This window comes from Euprymna scolopes, chromosome 44, assembly GCF_053919585.1.
Source record: "Euprymna scolopes isolate OS-2025 chromosome 44, ASM5391958v1, whole genome shotgun sequence".
NCBI classification, from domain to species: Eukaryota; Metazoa; Mollusca; class Cephalopoda; order Sepiida; family Sepiolidae; genus Euprymna; species Euprymna scolopes.
In genome coordinates, this window is record NC_136525.1 from 53,351,029 (window position 1) to 53,377,251 (window position 26,223).

Sequence of the window (26,223 nt, forward strand, 5' to 3'; positions counted from 1 at the left end):
TTTTATATTTACTTTTTCCATAAACGCCCTAGACACGTTCCATTGTGCAGATAGCCGATGTTGCTATCACACAAATCATTAGAGACATAAATATTAAAGACAGTCATCCATAAGTTTGGAATAAAAAGCAAAAAAAAATTTGTTTCAAGGAAGAAAACAAACATAAAATTGTGGAAATTAAAAAAACAATAAAATGTGCAAGGAAATATATCTCCACAATAAAGAATGGAATGAAAATTTACAGTACACATGCTCTGAAGGTTATAATACATCTTCATTGAGCTTATTATTCGTAACAAATTTGACTAGAAATATATACTTTATGAAAATATACATTTTTATATTCACTTCAAAATTTTGTTGAATAAAATTTCATGTCTGATAATTCTGGTTTGGATCCTTTCCATCTTTCTAACGGATTTTCTCGCTTTAGGTAAGAACTGGCTGATGTAGTTGCTATATTTACTGTAGGCTGAAATACATTCAAAAGAACTGCCCGCCCGTGTAACATTCTGTTGGCCTGGTTTCCAGTTGACTACAACACGATTGTCTTCATGTACCATGTAAACAAATTCTTGCCGAGCTGCCCCCTTAAATAATCAAATTATACCCAATTTCCATTATTAAGAATCATTAAACTGTTGTCTCAGTGACCACCTTACACTCGTTAACCCTTATCCAAGAGTGGTCTTCAAGCCTTGAAAAGGTGTGACACCATTGTTAAAAAAAAAATCCGTTTGGATTCATCATCAGTTCTGGACAATGTATAGAAATGTGTGTTTGTGTGTATGAATTATTTCAACCATTCGGAGACAAGATACAGCAGCATGCCCAAAGACATACTAACTGAACTTGAAACAAATTTTTTAATGGAAATCAAAAAGGAATATCCGCCTTACTACAAAAATGCTAGTTTCATTTTGGTGTCTTTAACTTCTAACCCCCCCCTTTTTTTGGCTGATGAGGAGATTATGTTCCAAGACAAAACCGTTGTCAATTATTGTCAATTTGAATAAAATGAATATTGTTTCCGAAACGATTGTACACTCAATTTGATTTTGTTTGTTTCTCCTTTCTAATACCGATTTATAATTTACAATTATTAATCTCTTTACTCTGTGTGTGTGTGTGTGTGTGTGTATGTGTGTGTGCGTGTGTGTGTGTGTGCGTGTGCGTGTGTGCGTATATGATGAGAAAGAAAGGTACAATATTCGGATGTTATGAAATAAATAAGTCGATTAAAAAAATTTTTTTTTTTTTACATAAAACCCGAAGCGCTTTTCTTGGGTTGTATTACATTTTGTGATTTTTTTTTCTAATCGAATTATTTTATAACATTCGATTATGAATCGCTCCTTTCTCATCATTTTCAAATTTTGCTATTCTAATAAAAGGTTATATATATATATATATATATATATATAAATCATATATATATATATATATAAAAATCATATATATATATATATAAATCATATATATATATATAAATCATATATATATATATAAATCATATATATATATATATATATATATATAAATCATATATATATATATAAATCATATATATATATATAAATCATATATATATATATATATATATATATATAAATCATATATATATATATAAATCATATATATATATATATATATATATAAATCATATATATATATATATATATATAAAAATCATATATATATATATATATATATATATAAATCATATATATATATATATATATAAAAAAATCATATATATATATATATATATATAAAAATCATATATATATATATATATATAAAAAAATCATATATATATATATATATATATATAAATCATATATATATATATATATATATATATATAAATCATATATATATAAATCATATATATATATATATATAAATCATATATATATATATATATAAATCATATATATATATATATATAAATCATATATATATATATATATAAATCATATATATATATATATATATAAATCATATATATATATATATATATAAATCATATATATATATATATATAAATCATATATATATATATATAAATCATATATATATATATATAAATCATATATATATATATATAAATCATATATATATATATATAAATCATATATATATATATATATAAATCATATATATATATATATATATATATATATAATCATATATATATATATATATAAATCATATATATATATATATATATATATAAATCATATATATATATATATATATAAATCATATATATATATATACATACATACATATGATGAGAAATATTGAAATAGTATTCCGAGAAAATAGAGAAATAAAAATATGATTTTAAAATTATATACATACATATATATATATATATATATATATATATATATATATATATACATATATTAGTCAAACGACTCGAAGTATATCCGTTCAGCTTCCAGTTAGCGTTGGATATCCTTTTATTATCATCATATATATGTGTGAGCGTGTGTGTGCATTTTATCAAATATACCTACATATGTATTCTATAAAATGTCCAGAACCAGTTCAGTTAATTATCCCTGATGATGAATCCAGACAGAATTTGAAGTACTTGTGCCTAACAATAGATATGGTGACTACATCAGCCAGTTTTTGCCAGAAGCAGGAATATCAATTATAAAGATGGAAAGGATTCCAACCAAAATTAGTAGACATGAAATGTCTACTTTATTCAATGAAATATGCCTAAAAGAAAGAATGCTGCCTAAATTATATGAGAGAGATAAAAATTGTCGATAATATTTAAACAAATATGCGTGTGCATAGACCTGAACAAATTTCCCATTAGTATGTTTCATATAGGGACATTTTTGTTTCGAAACGATGCCAATCAACATGATCCATCAACAAAACAATATGGTGTGCGCATCAGGTGTTGATAAAACGCGCACAAAAAACAAGATTCGTACGTGTTGTCATTTACTACTGGGCACTGTTAGATTATATAGCAGCTCGATGTGAATTTGGTGATAGCAGAGCAGAATAAAGATAAAGACGCAGAGAGAGAGAAGGATAACGAGTGGGAGAAAGTGTGAGAGAGCTAGACAAAAAAGTGCAGGAGAGGAGAGAGAGAGAGAGAGACAGAGACAGAGAGAGAGAGAGAGAGAGAGAGACAGACAGACAGACAGACAAACGAAAGAGAGACGAGATAGAGAGATAGAGAGACGAGATAGAGAGATAGAGAGAGACGAGAGAGAGATAGAGAGACGAGAGAGAGATAGAGAGACGAGAGAGAGAGATAGAGAGACGAGAGAGAGAGATAGAGAGACGAAAGAGAGAGATAGAGAGACGAAAGAGAGAGATAGAGAGACGAAAGAGAGAGATAGAGAGACGAAAGAGAGAGATAGAGAGACGAAAGAGAGAGATAGAGAGACGAAAGAGAGAGACGAAAGAGAGAGAGAGAGAGAGACGAAAGAGAGAGAGATAGACGAAAGAGAGAGAGATAGACGAAAGAGAGAGATAGAGACGAAAGAGAGAGAGAGATAGAGACGAAAGAGAGAGAGATAGAGACGAAAGAGAGAGAGATAGAGACGAAGGAGAGAGAGAGAGACGAAAGAGAGAGAGAGAGACGAAAGAGAGAGAGAGAGAGAGACGAAAGAGAGAGAGAGAGACGAAAGAGAGAGAGAGAGAGAGAGAGGAGAGACGAAAGAGAGAGAGAGAGAGAGGACGAAAGAGAGAGAGAGAGACGAAAGAGAGAGAGAGAGAGACGAAAGAGAGAGAGAGAGAGACGAAAGAGAGAGAGAGAGAGACGAAAGAGAGAGAGAGAGACGAAGAGAGAGAGAGAGAGAGAGAGAGAGACGAAAGAGAGAGAGAGAGAGAGAGAGACGAAAGAGAGAGAGAGAGAGAGAGAGACGAAAGAGAGAGAGAGAGAGAGAGACGAAAAGAGAGAGAGAGAGAGAGAGACGAAAGAGAGAGAGAGAGAGAGAGACGAAAGAGAGAGAGAGAGAGAGAGACGAAAGAGAGAGAGAGAGAGAGAGACGAAAGAGAGAGAGAGAGAGAGAGACGAAAGAGAGAGAGAGAGAGAGACGAAAGAGAGAGAGAGAGAGAGAGACGAAAGAGAGAGAGAGAGAGACGAAAGAGAGAGAGAGAGAGACGAAAGAGAGAGAGAGAGAGACGAAAGAGAGAGAGAGAGAGACGAAAGAGAGAGAGAGAGACGAAAGAGAGAGAGAGAGAGAGAGAGAGAGAGAGAGACGAAAGAGAGAGAGAGAGACGAAAGAGAGAGAGAAGAGAGAGAGAGAGAGAAAGAGAGAGAGAGAGACGAAAGAGAGAGAGAGACGAAAGAGAGAGAGAGACGAAAGAGAGAGAGAGACGAAAGAGAGAGAGAGACGAAAGAGAGGAGAGAGAGACGAAAGAGAGAGAGAGAGACGAAAGAGAGAGAGAGACGAAAGAGAGAGAGAGACGAAAGAGAGAGAGAGAGAACGAAAGAGAGAGAGAGACGAAAGAGAGAGAGAGACGAAAGAGAGAGAGAGAGACGAAAGAGAGAGAGAGACGAAAGAGAGAGAGAGAGACGAAAGAGAGAGAGAGAGACGAAAGAGAGAGAGAGAGACGAAAGAGAGAGAGAGACGAAAGAGAGAGAGAGACGAAAGAGAGAGAGAGACGAAAGAGAGAGAGAGAGACGAAAGAGAGAGAGAGAGACGAAAGAGAGAGAGAGAAACGAAAGAGAGAGAGAGAAACGAAAGAGAGAGAGAGACGAAAGAGAAAGAGACGAAAGAGAGAGAGAGAGAACGAAAGAGAGAGAGAGACGAAAGAGAGAGAGAGACGAAAGAGAGAGAGAGACGAAAGAGAGAGAGAGAGAGACGAAAGAGAGAGAGAGACGAAAGAGAGAGAGAGACGAAAGAGAGAGAGAGACGAAAGAGAGAGAGAGACGAAAGAGAGAGAGAGACGAAAGAGAGAGAGAGACGAAAGAGAGAGAGAGACGAAAGAGAGAGAGAGACGAAAGAGAGAGAGAGACGAAGAGAGAGAGAGACGAAAGAGAGAGAGACGAAAAGAGAGAGAGACGAAAGAGAGAGAGACGAAAGAGAGAGAGACGAAAGAGAGAGAGACGAAAGAGAGAGAGACGAAAGAGAGAGAGAGAGACGAAAGAGAGAGAGAGACGAAAGAGAGAGAGAGACGAAAGAGAGAGAGAGACGAAAGAGAGAGAGAGACGAAAAGAGAGAGAGAGACGAAAGAGAGAGAGAGACGAGAAGAGAGAGAGAGACGAAAGAGAGAGAGAGACGAAAGAGAGAGAGAGACGAAAGAGAGAGAGAGACGAAAGAGAGAGAGAGACGAAAGAGAGAGAGAGACGAAAGAGAGAGAGAGACGAAAGAGAGAGAGAGACGAAAGAGAGAGAGAGAGACGAAAGAGAGAGAGAGACGAAAGAGAGAGGAGAGACGAAAGAGAGAGAGAGAGAGACGAAAGAGAGAGAGAGAGAGAGACGAAAGAGAGAGAGAGAGAGACGAAAGAGAGAGAGAGAGAGACGAAAGAGAGAGAGAGAGAGACGAAAGAGAGAGAGAGAGAGACGAAAGAGAGAGAGAGAGACGAAAGAGAGAGAGAGACGAAAGAGAGACAGAGACGAAAGAGAGAGACAGAGACGAAAGAGAGAGACAGAGACGAAAGAGAGAGACAGAGACGAAAGAGAGAGACAGAGACGAAAGAGAGAGACAGAGACGAAAGAGAGAGACAGAGACGAAAGAGAGAGACAGAGACGAAAGAGAGAGACAGAGACGAAAGAGAGAGACAGAGACGAAAGAGAGAGACAGAGACGAAAGAGAGAGAGAGAGAGAGACGAAAGAGAGAGAGAGAGAGAGACGAAAGAGAGAGAGAGAGAGAGACGAAAGAGAGAGAGAGAGAGACGAAAGAGAGAGAGAGAGAGACGAAAGAGATAGAGAGAGAGAGACGAGAGAGAGAGAAAGACGAAAGAGAGAGAGAGAGACGAGAGAGAAAGACGAAAGAGAGAGAGAGAAAGACGAAAGAGAGAGAGAGAAAGACGAAAGAGAGAGAGAGAAAGACGAAAGAGAGAGAGAGAAAGACGAAAGAGAGAGAGAGAAAGACGAAAGAGAGAGAGAGAAAGACGAAAGAGAGAGAGAGACGAAAGAGAGAGAGAGACGAAAGAGGGAGAGAGAGAGACGAAAGAGGGAGAGAGAGAGACGAAAGAGGGAGAGAGAGAGACGAAAGAGGGAGAGAGACGAAAGAGAGACGAAAGAGAAAATAAAAAGACGGAAGATTTTTCGGGCTGGCATTCAACACTTGAAAAAACAAAACAAGAAAACAAAGAAAACAAAGAAAAAAAAAATCGACAAACCCAAAAAGACTGAGCGGATGAGAACAACTATCGGAAACAGGCAAATAACATTGCAACAGCAGAAAAAAAGGACACAACGACAGTGAGGTGGTGGCACTAGTGGTGGTGGTAAGACGAGCGAGGCAAACATAAGGGTTAAGAACGTGTTGGTTGACAGAGGAGCAATACGTAGAGTGGGTTGAGGGTCAGGATTAATAATTCATCAGGGGAGGGAAAAATATTTTAACATTTTTTTATTATTACGGCTAAATACACACTTACCAGTGTTGAACCCTGAGCAGTAAAATTGTGAGTGGGCATGCAAAGGGGGTTGCAAGGTGATCCAGATGAAAGAGAAAACATGGTGCATTTAGGTGAATGCCAATCGAAAACGCGAGTGCAATTAGGTAAAATAGAAAAAAGAGATTGTTCTAGTGAAAGATTAGATAAGGGTAGAGATTTTGCAAGATGTTAGGAGTAATTGGAAAATATTTTTTTTTTTAAATAATCAGGAAAAAAAAAACGGGGAATAGTTCGGTTAGAGACTTTACAAATTTGCTGAATAATATGTGTGTGTGTGTGTAAAAATAATATAAGGGTGCACATGAGCTGTGATACTAAGAAATTTCTTAAAGAAAAATAAAAAAAAATATCAAATAAAAAATTAAACGAAAAAGAATTGAGAAAAAATAAAACTAAAAAAATATTAATGAAAAAAAAAAGATTTTAATGAAAAAAAAGATTTTAATGAAAAAAAGATTTTAATGAAAAAAAGATTTTAATGAAAAAAAGATTTTAATAAAAAAAAAGATTTTAATAAAAAAAAAGATTTTAATAAAAAAAAAGATTTTAATAAAAAAAAAGATTTTAATAAAAAAAAAGATTTTAATAAAAAAAAAGATTTTAACGAAAAAAAAGATTTTAACGAAAAAAAAGATTTTAACGAAAAAAAAGATTTTAACGAAAAAAAAGATTTTAACGAAAAAAAAGATTTTAACGAAAAAAAAAGATTTTAACGAAAAAAAAAGATTTTAATGAAAAAAAAAGATTTTAATGAAAAAAAAAAGATTTTAATGAAAAAAAAAAGATTTTAATGAAAAAAAAAGATTTTAATGAAAAAAAAAAGATTTTAATGAAAAAAAAAAGATTTTAATGAAAAAAAAAGATTTTAATGAAAAACAAAAGACTTTAATGAAAAAAAAAAGATTTTAATGAAAAAGAAAAGATTTTAATGAAAAAAGAAAAGATTTTAATGAAAAAAGAAAAGATTTTAATGGAAAAAATTTCAACGAAAAAAAATTTTAATGAAAAAAAAAAAAATTTGATATTTTAGAACATCTACACTGAATCTATGAGTAAAAAGTTTTAAACAATTTCTAAAATAAGGAAGATACCCCCACCCATCGCTAGCCATAAATATAAGTGCACATTGAAATTTTAAATACACATATCATAAACACATGTACACATACAGTCATACGTCGTCATCGGAACATATAGTGCTCAAAATCCATCTAGCAAGGTGATTTAAATCTTCCTAAACACTACCATGCAATAGAAAGCAACTTTAAATACTTTTGTTACTTCCCTTGTCTAAAGCCTCACATTATATATATATATATATATATATATATATATATAATGTCACAGGTTTTTTTAAAGGCAGCATTGGCTTTAAAAATATCTTGCATACAATAGCTAGAATCACCTAAGAAACCACACTTTTTTAGTCTCACTTCACCTTTACACTGCCATGAAAATATATTATTTTGAAAATCCTATTTTAAGTTTTTTTTTTTTTTTTTTTGGTTTTATTTTAGATAATCCAATTTTGAGGGAGTGGGTATTCCTGCAGTCAGAAACTTTTAGAATATAAAATGATTGGGATACGTAGGTATATTCATCTGAAATGTTGCATAGGTGCACATGTTGGGTTTGTATTCAGGAATATGACTCTTTCGTCTCCCTCAGAAGCAACCACCTGCGATAGGAGGCAAAATTCTTTCCAGAAAAAATAATGTGCACTCAAGATGGACGCACCACACTGGGACAAATATATTAAAAGTAAATTAAGATGAGGTTACACCCATCTCTTTGTTTTGGTGTTGGCTGGAATCTTAAGAGGTACTGGAGATTTGGAGTTAAGATGACCAAACACAAAATGAAAAAAGTTACTATTAAAATATCCTTTTATTCTGGCTGACAAATACTTTTCTGCAGAAAAAAAAAAAAAGAAAGAAAATATGGTACTTAAGCAACCATGGAATTTCCATCTGTCTTAGAGATCCTCTTTCAATCCAGAGCAACATTTTATTAAAACAAAATAAATTAAAAAAAGACAAAAAAAAAACCCAAAGCATCCAGAGAAGACAGCATCCCTGCTGAAATCTTAAAACATGCATTACATTCAGTAAGCATTGTTCTCCATCAGAGCATCTCCCACGTGTGGGAAACCAAGAGCTTTCCCCAAGACTGGAGTGACGCGGTTATGTTACCTTTCTTCAAAAAGGGAAACAAACACTGATGCAATAACTACTGTGGAATAAGCCTAATCGATATTGCTGCTAAAATCTTTGCTTCTATATTATTGAAGAGGTTTCAGAGAGAACGTAACACCAGAACCAGACCCAACCAATGCGGATTCCGTCTGGGCCGTGGTTGCACAGATCAGATTCTTATGCTGTGCTGAATCCTTGAACATGACTGGAGCTTTCAGCAAAAAACAATTGTGTGTTTTATCGACTTTACCGCAGCATTTGACTTGGTCGACCATGAAGCTCTTTGGTAGATAATGCAGGCAGATGATATCCCGCCGAAACTGCTGAACTTGATCAAAGCTGTCTACTTATCCACATGCACAAAGGTCCGCACATATGGTCAAGAGTCTAACTTTGAAATATGCTTGGGAGTTCGTCAAGGCTGTGTTCTCTCATCCACACTCTTCAACTCTCTAGCCAATTTCCCAGATGTCACGGTGAGCGATGACCTACGCATCTCTGATCTCAACTATGCTGATGATGTAGCTATACTCGGCAAAAACTTTGGAATTCAAAAATAGGGATGAAAATCAACAAAGACAAAATTACTAGTGGCTGGATTCTCCACAAGCGGTTCACAACCAATTTTTCTCGATAGAGAAATCCTTGAAGAGGTCCAAAGTTTCAAATACCTGGGCAAATATTATCACCGCAACAGGTCGAGATGAAGATATTGGTAACCGTATCAACAATGCCCGTGTTGCCTTCGGTTGGCTTCACACTCGACTCTGGTCCAGAAATGAAACTAGACTCTGCACAAAAATTTTAATATACCAATGTCTGCAGCATTCTCCTATATGGGTGCAAAACCTGGCCGGTACGAGTTTGTGACCTGCGCAGACTGGAAGTTTTTGATCACCAATGTCTACACCGTATCCTTTGGGGTCACTGGCACCAATTCATCCTAAATGTCACTATCCGTTCGTGCTGTTTGATACCATCTCTCAAACAGACCCTCCTTTCGAAACGTCTCTGATAGTTTGGTCACACTCTGCGCTAGCAGTTAGAGGACTTAATCCATGGCACCATCAGCCCAGCTCCACTCGTGTTGGAAGAAACGACGCAGTGGTCAGCTGAAAACGGTGAAGCAAGGTGTCAGTCTGATCCCGTGTTCTCGCCGCTACAGAGTGCGCTGCTGGAACCGATATCGACCGCAGCTTCAAACCGACATGCCTCGGCGGCATCTGTAAGAGATGCAGAGAATTCAGTTAGAGGAGCCAGTTCAACTGACCCACGGTGAACGCTGACACAACAGATGCAACATTGGATTTTGCTGGTAGTAACTTAATATTATGTACTATTGCTTCCCAAACACTTTTGTTGTGTGAGTGTCTACCTTATTAGTTTCATGAATGAGAAAGAGCTAAGGGTCCATGGAAATGAGTTGGAAATTTTAATTTCCCATCGTGGACATGAGCAAACTCACAGATGGTTTGAAGATAGAGAAGATCGACAGATGAGTATGCAGCATCACGATGTTTTGTCATAACTGGAGTGGGAATTGCTGAAGAAAATTGTCAAAACACAATACTACCTCGGAGATAGAATGTGGAAAAGTTAGGCGTTGGCAACTAGATGATTCCCTAACATTGGTATTTTTGGTTGTACACACAGCTAGCTAATGAAGCTCCATAAACAAGGAAAGCAGTATGGCCTACAAGTTGCGGTGCAGGATAGGTCAGGCCTCAACAGCATTTAACTTTGCAAGATCTGGAGAAACAAAAAGTTCAACCTCATATCTAAATTGAGATTTTTTTTACAACAATGTTTTGTCCATATTGCTATATGCAAGTGAAACTTGGCATTTCAAAATCATCCTAGAGAAAAAATTAGATGTGTTTGATTCCAAATGTCTTAGAAAGAATCTAGGAATAAAATCGAGTGATCAAATTACAAACCAAGAAGTCAGAGATCACACTAACCAGCAGGTAGTATTGTCAATAATCTGCAAACGACGTCGAGGCTGGTTCAAATTTACCCTAAGTTTTTATTATAATAGCAACGTTTTGTGTCCACACGGCTATATATGGAAGTGAAACTTGGCATCTCAAAATCAGCCAAGAGAGGAAATTAAATGCGTTTAATTCCAACTTCAGTCGTGTGCGTTTGGTGTGAGTGCCTACCTCATTAGTTTCATGAACGAGAAAGAGCTAAGGGTTCATGGAGATAAGTTGGAAATTTTAATTTCTCATCGTGGACATGAGCAAACTCACAAATGGTTTGAAGATAGAGAGAATCGATAGATTGCTATGCAGCATCACGATGTTTTGCCACATTGCTATTTGGAAGTGAAACTAGATGCGTTTGATTCCAAATGTCTTAGAAAAATTAAAAAGTCAGAGATCGCACTAACCAGCAAGTAGTATCATCAATAATCTGCAAACGACATCTCGGCTGGCTTAAATATACCCTAAGATTTGTCTCAGAAAAAAATTGCCAACCAAGTGATCCAATGAACCCTTAATGGAAAAAGAAAAAAATGAAAAATAAACTGGAAGGAGATAATCAAGAGAAATTTGATTGCAATCAGAAAAAACTGGAGGGTTGCCCGAAAGAGACCCAACCACCAGCGTTTAATCCTTTGAAATCCAAACAGGCTAACCAAAAAGTCCCCTAAGAGCAAGAGGGGGTAACAAGGCTGGTTGAGAAAAAGATCTGTTGCTTTTTCTTAGAAGATGAAGGATTTATTAAATAGATGATTGTCCAATGGACAAAACGCCAAGGCAGCAGAAGAAAGCCTACTCCTAAATACAAACGGTTATTGAAATGCACCAATATTTTAAGAGTTTATGACTATTGGAATATATCCCCCTAAACTTGGACAATTTAAAAAAAAAAAAAAAAAAAAAATGCTTTTTCTTTTCTGGAGGAGTGATCGTACTGAAACATTTTATTTTATTATCTAATTAAAAAAGTTTTGACGTGAAGAATTATTGTCCATTTTGGATAAAGATATTTTTTTAAAACGATTCTCTTCATACAAGAAACTTAAAAAGAATGACATTAACCAAGTCAAAACCAGTTCTTTGAGATGACAAAGGCGCATGCAAAATTCACGTTTCTTTTGTTTTTCAATTAACACAAACGAACCATTATGCTTGACGCTTCACTTTAATTTCTAATTGATAGCTGAAGAGCTTCAATTTTTTAATGATCATAAGATAATAGAGCAGCAAGAATATCTGATGTTGCCCAGGATGGAATAAATGTGTGCCCTTGCACACTGAACCACATTGTTGGATTGTTATCAAATTTGATGCCCCCAACTTATGGTTCACTCCTGCCCATGGTAACATTTGCATTAAATTTTACAAAATAAAATATAGATGTGAAACTATAAATGCATTTTGGATCTTAAAAAAAAAAAAAAAAAAAAAAAAAAAAAAATATTGAAAAAAAAATACTGATTTTAAAACCACATTAAGATGCAAATATTTTATTAAAAAAAAAAAAAAAAAAAATCATTCAATTTTTTTGGGGGGTGGTGGTGGATATTCTCCTGTTGGAAATTAATAAAATATTTGCATCTTAACATGATTTCAAAAAAGTTTGTTTCTTAAAATTTTTTAAAATTTTAATGTTTTTAAGTTTTGTCAATTCTTTTATAAAATTAATGATTTTTTTTTTTAGATAAGATTTTTAACATTTTGATTTATTTCAAATTGTTGCACTTCCGATTTCAATAAATATTCGATTAAGAATTTTAAATAATTCAAAGAACACATGGAATTAGTTGGCATTTGATTTTCAAATGAGTATGTTGCATGAAAAAAAAAGTTAACTCATAAAATGAATATTCTTTTCTAAATTTTAGATATTCATCCAAGGTAACACAGATCAAGAATTTACAAACTTTGTGAGTTTTTGTTTTGTAGTTTTTTTCTTTTTACTTTTGGCTAAACATACAAACAACTGCCCTTCATATTATAAATTATGGTTTTAAAAAAATTAAAGAAAAAATGGTCGGCATCTGCCACCTTTTGATAGCTTTTGAAATTCGAAAATGATTTTGAAGCCTTAAAATTGCCAATTAGAAAATTGATTAGAAAAATAATTTCTGGAGGGGATTAAATTTTTAAATTGCTGGATTCAAAAGTTGTGGTTCATTTGCTTTCTTGAACGAAAAGTGTGTGTGTGGGGGGGGGAAAGAAAGGAATTTTTGCATACATGCCCATCACATCACAGAACCCGGAGGACTTGGAATTAGAATTAAAAAAACAAAGATTCAGCTCAAAAACTAACTCTAAATACACGATTTACAAGCGCGGTAAAGGGGACATAACGAAAAAGGCAAGGGGGGGGGGAATACTCGACGGGCAGTTAGATTAATTTTTTTCCAACTCAGGCCACTACTTCGCGTTCTATATGTTAATATATCATGCAAATCTACGTTTAAGCAACCAATGTTTCAATAACGCAGATTTTTTTTTTTTTTTTTACAAAGAAATAAAAATTTAAAAAAAAAAAATTACTTTTAACTGCACTCTAACAAGGCAGACCCCAGTTTGAGGTAGTCTCGGTTTAGACTTGCTCAACTGCTGGACCCATTTTTTAAGGATATTTGGAAGTTTTTCAGAGGAAGGATTTAATTTGTATTATTTGGCTTAATCTTGGTTTTAAACATACTAAAAGAGTCACCAGTTATCAAAACTGACAAGCAACTCGAGGAGAAGAGTCAATGAGATTGTCAATTGAATGTAGAATAATACACTAATAGGATTGGGTTTTATTAGTTTAGAGGATGACCATCTTGTAGTTAGCAGGAAAGCACTTCCATCGAAGTTCTGTTTATATACAGACGAAGGAAAGTAAAGTTCTTTGCAATGGCGATAGAAGGCGAGTTCTTGCTGTGAAGGTTACAGAGGGGACAGATGATAGATTGTAGCTCAGTGGAGCACCTACCATAAAAATATTGTCTTTATTATATCCGTTATATCTGTGAAAGATGTGATAATACAGACTGTCACAAGCTAGGACTCCGGACAATGGGAGGAAATGATTTATAAAGTCACACAAAGGTAATCAGAAATTGGTAGTTAGCTGGGAGTGGCTAAAAGAGAGAGTCATTTCCTGTTTAGACAAAGACGAGATGTTTAGGATTTTCTGTCTTGAGTTAATATATTTGGGAGTTAGTTTATAGTAGTTGACATTTTTGCAACAGTTTGCAGCTCAGAGCAGATCAAGAAGCTGACAATGATGCCTCAACAACAGGCAACACTCTAGAGGGAGGATTGCTTTATAGCTTATCTATGAACAATGTATCAGAATTTGTGTTCTGTCTTGTTAATCTAGGCTGCCTTTATTTTTTTCCATACTTTTAAACCAATGTTCACACCTTAAGCAATTGCCAAGACAGCCAAAAACGAGAACAAGTGAAGAAGAAAACATTGCAAAAAGCCTAAAATGCTTCGAATAGCGAAACACAATGACATGTATTTGTGATAATTTTCGTTTTATACTGTAAATTAGAAAATACCCGTTATTTTTACACTTAGCCCTCTGTACTTAATTTTTTTTTTTGTAGAAAAAATATTTCCTACACTTATTTAATTGTATGTCTGCATAACATAAGTATTTGCATATTAAAATGTTCAAAATAGTACAAAACGCTAGTCTAACGTGTATTTGTTATCAAATTTATCAAATTTGCTTTCAAACAAACTTTTTATTGCTTAAGACACGCTAGACCAGAGTTTTCTACAATATCTGACTTTTGAACATTATACTTCATCAACATCTGAAGAAAAACGTGCCAGGCATTACCATCACGGGGCATAAACAAAAAACAAAAGAAACAAATCCTGCATTTTCCTGATGAAGATTCTGTTATGAATCAAAATATTGAATTTAATTTTAATAAATGTTTATTAAAAAAAAAAAAATGCCACTTGATTTGGTTTTTAAACCGTTAAATTTTGAATATACGAGATAAGAGAAAAGAAATTAAACGAAGCTGAAGTTTACAATCAAACTTATTGTTCAACTGAATACTTCAAAAAAGAATTTACAAAGTCTTTATTCCGCAGAGTTTCAAAGAATGCTATTCTTGTTATTCTTCTCATCAGAGGACAGAAAGAAATCAGCAAATTATATTTGTAGCAATGCTAGAATTTGCTGGTTACGGCATTAAACGAAACCGCAATTTATTTTAGTCATGAATTGCAAAGATGTGCACGTTCTTTAAAAAACACGAGCGAAGAAATGTAGATGTAAAAAAAATAAAAACAAACCGGGCATAAAATTGCAGGCTTGCATGAAGTTTCAAAGGTGATCCGAAGTTTACCATTGCTTATATTAGGTAAACATCTCCTTTGATTTCACTAATATATATATATATATTATATAAAATAGCTAAATACAGACCAATTTTTACCGCAATGAATGGCTATCCGTTAGGCATTATGGAATCCACAAAAAATAAATAAATGAATAAAATTTCCGATTTTTATAAGATCACAGAAACTACAGTAGATAAATGTCCTATTTATGATACCTTTGCATAGCTTGACGAGGTAATATTAGTGACAGGTTTGTCAAACAAATAACACTGGCCGTTCAACAATGTCATTTTGTATTTTGTGTTGATTCATCGGACCACTGTTCTCATCTTGAATGTTATTTTCGCAACATTTCAGTCGATGTAACCTCCAACCTTCTTCAGGTTTATCTTGTCAAACTCAGGAATGTTTCTGTTGAACTCTGGAATTTGTACGGAATTTCGAAGGGAACCCTTTATTTACTTTACAGGGGTAGCATGCTCTCGTTCTGCCAGCCGTGATTGAATAGACGTCCTAAGTAATTCGCAATTGTATTTTTGGGTTGCCCACACTGAGGATTGAACCTTCAACCTTCAGGTGAATATCACTTTTACAATTGATTTTTCCAAGTAAACGACTGCGTCACGAGTTCTTACGAGGACTCGTGGCGCAGTGGTTAGAGTACTTGGAAAAATCAATTGTAAAAAGTGATATTCTCTTGAAGATGAAGAAAATCAGACAAGATGAGAATAATAATCCAATGAATCCAAATAATACAAATAACCAATCCTCATCTGAAAAAGTCAGAAAAGTTTTTTTGCATCAATCCTTGTGTTGTTTTTTCTATTAGACACATGCTATCATCAACCCGAAAAGACGTCCTCCCCTCGACCATAATAACTTGTTTTTTTTATTAAAATGTATTTGTGGCTCACAATACGTTGGGCAAACGTCAGAGATTGGATTCCTGCATGAAACAACATATTCCAGAAAAGATTCACCTCCAGACGTTTTGAATAATACATACGGTTCAGCCATTTGATAACACCTGATAAATAGCCATGTTTGTGCTTCCAAGTTCAGTGTTGATTTGTTCTCCATTCTCAGTAAGTCACACTCATTATTTCATTCAAAAATTCTAGAAACCATTTATATTAAGTCATTTAGGCTTTCTCTTTGTAAGCAAAGAGAAGGTCTTTTAGGACTTAATGTGGTTTCTATATGATTCTTTCCCTGCTTCATTTTTCCCCCCTTGTTTCTTTTTTTTTTTTTTTTTTTTAAATGTTCCATTCCATAATTCCATTTTATTTATTTTTTAAATAGAAACTATACCTCGATTTTGCTGTTGAGCAAGGTACGAAACAGGTCAGCTGGCTTTTGTACATTTTTTTTTTTTTATTATTCATTCTTGTAAAAATTGGTCTATTAAGCAATTATAAGATTCTGTACTTCAAAAAAGATTTTCATATATATATATATATATATATTTATTTATATATATATATATATATATATATATATATATATATATATATATATATAGATAGAGAGACATGTGGTATTGAATAGCACAGAGTGTTCTTGTTTGATTATCTTTTTCTGTAGTTTTTCCATTCGACAAATGGTATTTTTGACTTTACAGTCGAACCGGTGTATGAATGTTCTGAAATCTATTTCATTATTATATATTGTTCTTGCTGGTACTTTCGACATTTCATCTGTCGTCTTCAAGCAGATAATCAAACAAGAACACTGTGCTATTCAATACCACATGTCTCAATGAAAATATGCTGCCCACACACGCACACACACACATATATATATATATATTGTTCAGTGTTTGTACTTGCTCTTAATTTAGATATATATTATAAAATTTATATAATTATAAAACTCTGTGGACTTTGCTTGCATCTTGTCTTTGACAATCTGGTGATTCCATCTTTTAAAAAGGATGATAGGTGAATTTTTATATATATTTCATTAAATAAAATAGAATTAATAGACAAAAACCGTCTATTTTCGATCCTTTCCAACTTACGAATAACAGTCTTCACTTCTGGCGGGAACTGGCTGATGTAATCACCATATTTATCATAAGTCCGAGTACTTTCCATCCCTGACGATGAATCCTGAAGAATTAGAAAGTACTCGGACTCATGATAAATATGGTGATTACATCAGCCAGTTCCCGCCAGAAGTGAAAGGATCGAAAATAGAATTAATAAACAAAAACGTCTATTTTATTTAATGAACTATGCCATAGATAAAAATGCTATCTATATATATATATAGGTGTGGCTCAGAGTCTAAGGAATCAGGGTGGAGAGTTGTATGTTTTGGTTCTAGCTGATGGCATCCAAATAATATTTTTAGTTTTGACCTTACTATCATATTAGGTTCAACATAATAATAGATGGAATATTGTCTCTGTAATAATAAACACATAATCTGCATGAATTAAAATATCATATTTAAACATATCTTACGACCGGGCAATGCCGGGCGGTTTGCTAGTGTTTACCTAAAAATCAAAATTTGGTCAGTAATTTAATCTTTCTTCTATAAATCATTTCTGATGACCTAAAGAAAAAAAAAAAAAAAAAAAACGCTGTTGCCATTTTATTATGGAGTGGAGTATTTCTTCAAAACTCAGGGTAACTCTTTGATGGTGGTCCGATATATTTTTACTCTCTTGTTTCCCCTCACCACCTGAAATGGGGGCGGGGAGGACACGAGAAAAAAAAGGAACACGTTTTAACTTGCTAGTTTTTACGCGATGGGATAGAAGCACATACATTTATGTACATGCAAACATACACACATTAATATTATTATAACTTGAAGGATGAGTAGTTTTAATGAGTTGAGTTTGATTCGGGGGTCCCCTAGCAGTTGAGAACCCGTCAACTGAGCACAACTTCAAAGGCAGGGAAATAAAAAGAACTAAAAAAGAAATAAAATTAAAATAATAAAAAAAAATAACACAAAAATTAGCAATAAAAAATTAAAATAAAATAAAAATAGAAATTTTGACTGATTTTGTTAGCAACTTCTAACACGAAGTTAATTCGACCAAACTCAATCGAAAACGAAAATAAAATGGAAAACGTAAGCATTATCTAAGCATACATTGTATGATAGGCTCGGACTCATGTGAAAAAGAAGAACTCTGGTTCAGTTAGAACCCAAAGTGAAAACTCATTTTTCTACCACAAAAATGTCCCCTAATTCCTTAATTCCAGGAGAGTTTTTCTTTTAAATTTTTATGTTAGAAATCTTGCATTCTCAGACAATTTTACCCGTCCCACATAAAATCGAATGGCTGTGTTCCCCAAAATTTAGATATTACCAACACAGATTTTTTCTAAAACCGAACATAGCACTATAAACAGAATTTTGACATGACAAAATATAACTACTACCTGACTTTGTGATAGGATCTAAGCATAGCCGATGCTTCTTGCAAGACATGACACAAAAGAGACGACGACAGCTACAAAGACATATGAGTCACCTAGCAGACCTGTTTCTTGCAAAGAAGAGCCTAGAAATGCAGTGGTAATCGATTTAGAAATCATACGCTTTGAACAAGCGTTTTTATTATGCCCCCTGAAAATATAAATTGACTTCAGATGAATTACAAGGTGCCTTCAATAAGTTTCCAGACTTTTTTTGTACAGGCATTTAAAATTGTCATAGACTCTTGAAAATTCAGTATGTTATTGTCATGCAATGTATGAAATGACTGACCAATTTTTATGATTTCAGGTTCAAATGCACAGGTACAGCAGGAATTGGAATACACTCTACTAAAGCCTGATTGTCACAACTGGTGAATTTAAAAAGGCAATCTGGATGTGAGAACACTTTAGAAGAACGATATGCAATAAAATTCTGTTTTTAACTTGGAAAAAAAAATGCCATAGAAACATATGGAATGCTTCAGACTGCTTTTGGACCATCTTGCATGAATCAAGTATCAGTTTTTGAGTGGCATAAGAGATTCAAGGAAGGCAGGGAATCTGTGAGGGATGATGAGGTGTGGGAGGAGTAAGGAAGTCAGAATATCAGAGTTGATTGGCCAAATAAAGAATTTCATGGATAAGGACTGTCGTGTGTCTATAGAGACAATAAGGGCATAGTTTGATGTCAGTGTGGGAACTGTACACACAATTATTTGTGAGGAACTGAAGATGTGGAAGATTTGCACAATATTTGTCACAAGCGTGCTAACTCTAGCTTCATCCTTGTCACAGACTATTTGATTAAGATGCGTATCAAGACAGTTTCTCAGCCTCCCTATTGTCCAGACCTTGCTTCCTGTGAATTTTGGTTATTCCCTAAGCTCAAGGTAAACCTTAGAGGCTGTGGAGGAGATGAAAGAGGCTGTGATGAGGGTCACTGACGCACTCACACAAAAGGGTTTCCATGGGGCCTTGTAGAAGTTGTTGGAACAATACAACAAGTGCATTGCAGCCAGAGGAGATTACTCCAAAGGGGACTTGAGTTTCATGTATGTACTATCAATAAAAGTGCCGCAAGGAAAGAGTCTGGAAGCTTAATGAAGGTAGCTCGTAACTAGTTTAAGTAAAGAAGTTGAAAGAATTCCATGTCACGATAAAATATACAAGAATTCAGAATTCGGAATCCCTACCCGATACACGCTTGAGCCCAATTACACGTATTCGTAGGGAAATTGTCGTCTTTGTAAGCCTGACACAAAATAAAACATTGAAATACTTTTTAAAATTTGATCTTTGTTTACTTTGGAGGGCGGGGGTCATCAGTTAACGAGTGTTAGGTAGATGGCGAGACGACACAGTGATAATCAACAATGGTGGAACTTGAGCAGGGTTTAAGAACTTATTTACATTAGACTTGAAAACGACTACGTAATAGTCAGCTGGGAAGCAACCCCATAGTAATGTGTTCCACAGATGGATAGCTCTAGGAAAGAAACTCTGCTCATGGAATTTTTTGTTTACTTTTAGAATTAAGAAATAGAAAGCAGTTGTTCTAACTAGACGAGTACTTGTTAGGAAAGTTTTACGAGAGGGGGGGACCATAGATTGGAGCTCAGTCGAGCACCTACAATAAAAGTAACACGCTATGTGATAAATTATACATTTGAATCCATTAACAGATTCAAAAATTGCCACTAGATGTTTACTTTTTTTATGTCCTATATGTTGTCGATGTCATTAGAGATGGCGTTCATCAGTATAGCATTCAGGTACCTTCAAGTATCTCCAACCCCTATTCAATTCGTCAGATATGAAAATAAAAAAAATTGAGAAATATCTGGTGTCGCTAATTATCAAAAATTTAGATTTTAATCAATTTTAAAATGGATGATTACAAAATTGAATTTGAACGTCATAAATAGATTCCTGTCAAAATTATAGACACTTTTTGACTTTCGAGATAGGATTAAAGTGTAGCGTCTGTTCTGTCTTCAATAAAGTGACAAGTAATATCCTCTTCTTTAGAAAGGATTGAAAATGATCATCCTTCCCTCGCCTCTGACAAAATCTGGCCCAATTAACCCTCAAAGAATTAAAATTTTTTAAAATATTATTCACCTGAAGTGTTGCCATTCCAGAGTATACAGACTTTGTTAGTGTATGTTTTGTTGTTTTTGAGTTTTAGCTAGACACACACACAGGCAACTTATACTATAGAAGATAGAAAATGTAGCAAAGCTGAGAAATAGGTAAAATAAAAATGTCCATTTTGAAGGTTACAAAACTGGGTCCATGTAGAAAGGAAGCGACATATCGAACAAGAAGTTTTTATTATCTTCCTTTCCTGACACAAGATCAGGAAAGCGAGATTTAAAAAAAGACATCCTCAAGGAAGCAAAATCTGGCTGAGCAAAAATTGCCTCGGCAACCCTGGTAAAGATGATTAACAATAAATTAATCTCTTCTCAGAAATCGAGAAGATAAAGCCTGGGAAGGTGAACTTTCGGAACTACACAGGAACATACCTTAGATCAATAGTGAAGCTATCTTCAAAAATGGCAGTGACTCTGCTGGTCTGGCAGTTGATGGATAGGATATATGGCAGAAAGATGAAACCTAGATTGACTCTTGATATTTTAGTCTGCAGAGGGAACGGATGTGTTGACGGGGGTCTTCTTCCCTCCTCTGTCATGTGCTGTAGAGGAATTTACTGTGTAATGCAGATTAGTGCAAAGAAAAATCTACTCCTGAAAATTTTCTGAGCTCAAAGTGATGAGGAGCCCCGTTTATATTACTATAACAACTATTACAACTGCTGTGAAGAGAGAGAGAGAGAGAGAGAGAGATGAAATACAAGTACAATCAACAATTTACAAAGAGATTAATGGCGTCCATAATTATTGAACACTATCCATGTACGATGTTTGAGAAGCAAACAGAGAAAAACAAAACACATTCTAGAAATTTTCAGATTACTTGCACAAGTGCATCATATTTGGTTTAATGCCCGATATTAACCATAATCTTAATTTTTTTATTCGTTTCTAAAAAAAAAAAAAAAAAAAAAAAAAAAAAAAATCCTCTTTTCCTAAAACAGATGCTTCAGTGTGTGGTCTTTTGTAGTGAAATTACAGTCAGCAATAGTGAGGACTGCTCGATAATTAGCCGTCTTCGGAAAAAAAAGATTGTTTATACATACTTTAAGATAATTCTAAAATTATCTACTCTATCATATCACTACATGGACACTTCCGGATATTACGTATAGTTGTGGGACAGTGGAGTCATTACTAATCCAGAAGCAATCGCTGACAACATATCAGTATGTAAAAGCATGCACTTTGCTAACTACCTCCTTGTTGTCTTGTTTCTTTTTTGGGGGAGACCCATTAACGTTGCTAACGATGCATAATTGCATTATTTTTTAAAATAAACTTCCAAAATAATTAAAATCGGGACAAGAGTGGGGTTGTAACGATTCAGTCAATTTAATTTAAAAATAAAACTTTAGCCAACTTAGGCACATGAGATCAAGAAACCGTATCATACAATGAAACGCGCGGATACTGATGTCATTTTATAATGTCCAATAAAAAGCAAGTTAACACGAGGCAGCAACAAAATTTCATCCAAATGTCTCGAGTGAGGAAAAGAAACACTAAAACTATAGGGCGGAATGAGAAAAAGTGAGAGAAGGGGAGTCATAAAAAAGAGAAAGGTAGAGAATGAGAGACTGAACAGTGGCGGGGGAGGAGGGAAAGAGGGACTGAACGGTGGCGGGGGAGGAGGGAAAGAGGGACTGAACGGTGGCGGGGGAGGAGGGAAAGAGGGACTGAACGGTGGCGGGGGAGGAGGGAAAGAGGGACTGAACGGTGGCGGGGGAGGAGGGAAAGAGGGACTGAACGGTGGCGGGGGAGGAGGGAAAGAGGGACTGAACGGTGGCGGGGGAGGAGGGAAAGAGGGACTGAACGGTGGCGGGGGAGGAGGGAAAGAGGGACTGAACGGTGGCGGGGGAGGAGGGAAAGAGGGACTGAACGGTGGCGGGGGAGGAGGGAAAGAGGGACTGAACGGTGGCGGGGGAGGAGGGAAAGAGGGACTGAACGGTGGCGGGGGAGGAGGGAAAGAGGGACTGAACGGTGGCGGGGGAGGAGGGAAAGAGGGACTGAACGGTGGCGGGGGAGGAGGGAAAGAGGGACTGAACGGTGGCGGGGGAGGAGGGAAAGAGGGACTGAACGGTGGCGGGGGAGGAGGGAAAGAGGGACTGAACGGTGGCGGGGGAGGAGGGAAAGAGGGACTGAACGGTGGCGGGGGAGGAGGGAAAGAGGGACTGAACGGTGGCGGGGGAGGAGGGAAAGAGGGACTGAACGGTGGCGGGGGAGGAGGGAAAGAGGGACTGAACGGTGGCGGGGGAGGAGGGAAAGAGGGACTGAACGGTGGCGGGGGAGGAGGGAAAGAGGGACTGAACGGTGGCGGGGGAGGAGGGAAAGAGGGACTGAACGGTGGCGGGGGAGGAGGGAAAGAGGGACTGAACGGTGGCGGGGGAGGAGGGAAAGAGGGACTGAACGGTGGCGGGGGAGGAGGGAAAGAGGGACTGAACGGTGGCGGGGGAGGAGGGAAAGAGGGACTGAACGGTGGCGGGGGAGGAGGGAAAGAGGGACTGAACGGTGGCGGGGGAGGAGGGAAAGAGGGACTGAACGGTGGCGGGGGAGGAGGGAAAGAGGGACTGAACGGTGGCGGGGGAGGAGGGAAAGAGGGACTGAACGGTGGCGGGGGAGGAGGGAAAGAGGGACTGAACGGTGGCGGGGGAGGAGGGAAAGAGGGACTGAACGGTGGCGGGGGAGGAGGGAAAGAGGGACTGAACGGTGGCGGGGGAGGAGGGAAAGAGGGACTGAACGGTGGCGGGGGAGGAGGGAAAGAGGGACTGAACGGTGGCGGGGGAGGAGGGAAAGAGGGACTGAACGGTGGCGGGGGAGGAGGGAAAGAGGGACTGAACGGTGGCGGGGGAGGAGGGAAAGAGGGACTGAACGGTGGCGGGGGAGGAGGGAAAGAGGGACTGAACGGTGGCGGGGGAGGAGGGAAAGAGGGACTGAACGGTGGAGGAGGGAAAGAGAGACTGAACGGTGGAGGAGGGAAAGAGAGACTGAACGGTGGAGGAGGGAAAGAGAGACTGAACGGTGGAGGAGGGAAAGAGAGACTGAACGGTGGAGGAGGGAAAGAGAGACTGAACGGTGGAGGAGGGAAAGAGAGACTGAACGGTGGAGGAGGGAAAGAGAGACTGAACGGTGGAGGAGGGAAAGAGAGACTGAACGGTGGAGGAGGGAAAGAGAGAGGGAGACGGTGGAGGGGGGAAAGAGAGAGGGAGACGGTGGAGGGGGGAAAGAGAGAGGGAGACGGTGGAGGGGGGAAAGAGAGGGAGACGGTGGAGGGGGGAAAGAGAGGGAGACGATGGAGGGGGGAAAGAGAGGGAGACGATGGAGGGGGGAAAGAGAGGGAGACGATGGAGGGGGGAAAGAGAGGGAGACGGTGGAGGGGGGAAAGAGGGAGACGGTGGAGGGGGAGGAGGGAAAGAGAGGGAGACGGTAGAGGGGAGGAGGAGGGAAAGAGAGGGAGACGGTAGAGGGGGGAGGAGGGAAAGAGAGGGAGACGGTAGAGGTGGGAGGAGGGAAAGAGAGGGAGACGGTAGAGGGGGGAGGAGAGGCAGAGAGGGGGCATAGAAAGAGAGGCAGAGAGGAGGGGTAGAAAGAGAGGAGGGGTAGAAAGAGAGGAGGGGTAGAAAGAGAGGAGGGGTAGAAAGAGAGGAGAGATAGAAAGAGAGGAGAGATAGAAAGAGAGGAGGGATAGAAAGAGAGGAGGGATAGAAAGAGAGGAGGGATAGAAAGAGAGGAGGGATAGAAAGAGAGGAGGGATAGAAAGAGAGGAGGGATAGAAAGAGAGGCAGAGACTGCGGGAAAGCGCAGATAGTGAAAACGAAATAAAGATGGTGAGATAGAAGGAAAGAGAGAGAAACGAAGATGTAGAAAGATGTAGATAGAGAGAAAAAAATAAGAGATTAAATAATTTCATTTGTTGAAAAAAGTGAAAAAAAAACAAAAAAAAAACGGAGACATTGGAATGAAATTATGGAGACAAAGTTCTGTAATGGATCAGCCGTGTCTACTCTAAGAACAACTAAGTTGCTTTTTCTGATATAAAATGCCAGTTGCTTAGGTACCTGTGTTATGTTCTTCGCTAATTCCTGAGAAGTGACGATGGTGGAGTGGTTGAGGTTGGAGTGGTTCAGTCTTCTGTGCTACAACAACATGTGTCAGATTATTCAACACACAATCAAACACTTAAAAAAATCACAGACAGAAGAGAGAGAGAGAGAGAACGATGGGGAGGAGAGGGCTAGGTCAGATGTAGATATAAAAAGTTTTTTTTCGTTAAAAAAAATAAATCAGAGAGAGAGAGAGAGAGAGAGAGAGAGAGAGAGAGAGAGAGAGAGAGAGAGAGAGCGATGGAGGGATGGGTCAGATGTTAAAAAAAAATTCAAGTGTATTGTTGGAATTGTTTTTAGCCAAAAAAAATGGAATTAAACATTTTTTTTTACATCATTATTTCGAGGCATCATAACAGCTTTCCTCTTTTCACAAAAAAATTGAATATAAGATGCTGAGATGCCATTCTACAAGGTACTTCCCCCCCCCCCATATTCCATGGAAGGTGACAGTGGCTAAGTGGTTTACAACACGGTCTGTCAGACTGGGTGTGCCTAGTTCAAATCCAGTTCGTCTCACAGAAACCCATTCACTTATGGATGTTGACAACCTTCATGCCCCTCCCATTCTCTCGTGAGTAACCAATGTTTTTCTAGAAAGAATTCTAACTAGAAAGATATCAGTAAAACTTATGTCAACAATAGAATAATGATTCACACAAAATGTTTGGTCAGATTTCAAATTGCAAATCCATCGAGCTATAGACCAATGGCAGAGGGCTAGGCGAGGGTCCAGCAATCCAGCATTCCCTGCCATATAACATGATACCCTGACACAGCTGCTATAGAACTTTTTTCTTTCCTTTTTACCTCTGACAAGGCACATTACCACTTGGACGTAAGGGACTACTATTTGGGACCATGCCTAGGAAAGATTAACAAGATGTTGGTTTACATTACATTTAAACTTCTGCATATCAGTACAGCCAGGGAAGCAGGTAGCAGGAAAGGAATTCCAAAGTCTAGCTGTTTGAGGGAAGAAACCATTAGAGTAGAATGCTTTCTTGCATTTAGGGACCTCAACAGTGAAGGGGTGTGATTTTGCAGATTTGTTGGGAATACGTATGTTGAGAGGGTACAAGTGCAATGAGTTCATCAGAGTACATTCCATTAAAAGACTTAAAAAAACAGGAACAGAGATGCAACACTGAGGTGATGGGACAGGGATTGGAGCTTAGTTGACAAAGTGGGACTTATTAGATTGAAGGTTCTTTTTTGGACCCTATCCAAGAGGGAGAGACTAGTGATAGATACACCGGCCCAGATGTGGCAGCAATACTCCATGCATGAGCAGACTTAACCGAGATGTAGAGAGGGACAACATTTGATGCTATTAAAGGCAGCAACTCACAAAATTATACCCATGTTGCCTGCACTCGTGGTCATACCAAGT

General features: G+C 37.0%; 1 protein-coding gene across 7 annotated transcripts in view; it reads right to left on the reverse strand.

Annotated features, from left to right (window-relative positions):
- LOC145268614 (protein phosphatase 3 catalytic subunit alpha-like) overlaps positions 1 to 26,223 on the reverse strand; it is a 435,971-nt gene that overhangs the window by 70,823 nt on the left and 338,925 nt on the right. For 2 of the 7 annotated variants that reach the window (XM_080124084.1, XM_080124083.1), the window contains exon 11: positions 24,786 to 24,863. The exons of the other annotated variants lie outside the window; for them this stretch is intronic. In XM_080124084.1, the coding sequence (XP_079980210.1) occupies positions 24,786 to 24,863 (78 nt within the window). The remainder of the gene's footprint in view (positions 1 to 24,785; positions 24,864 to 26,223) is intronic. 7 annotated transcript variants of the gene reach the window in all.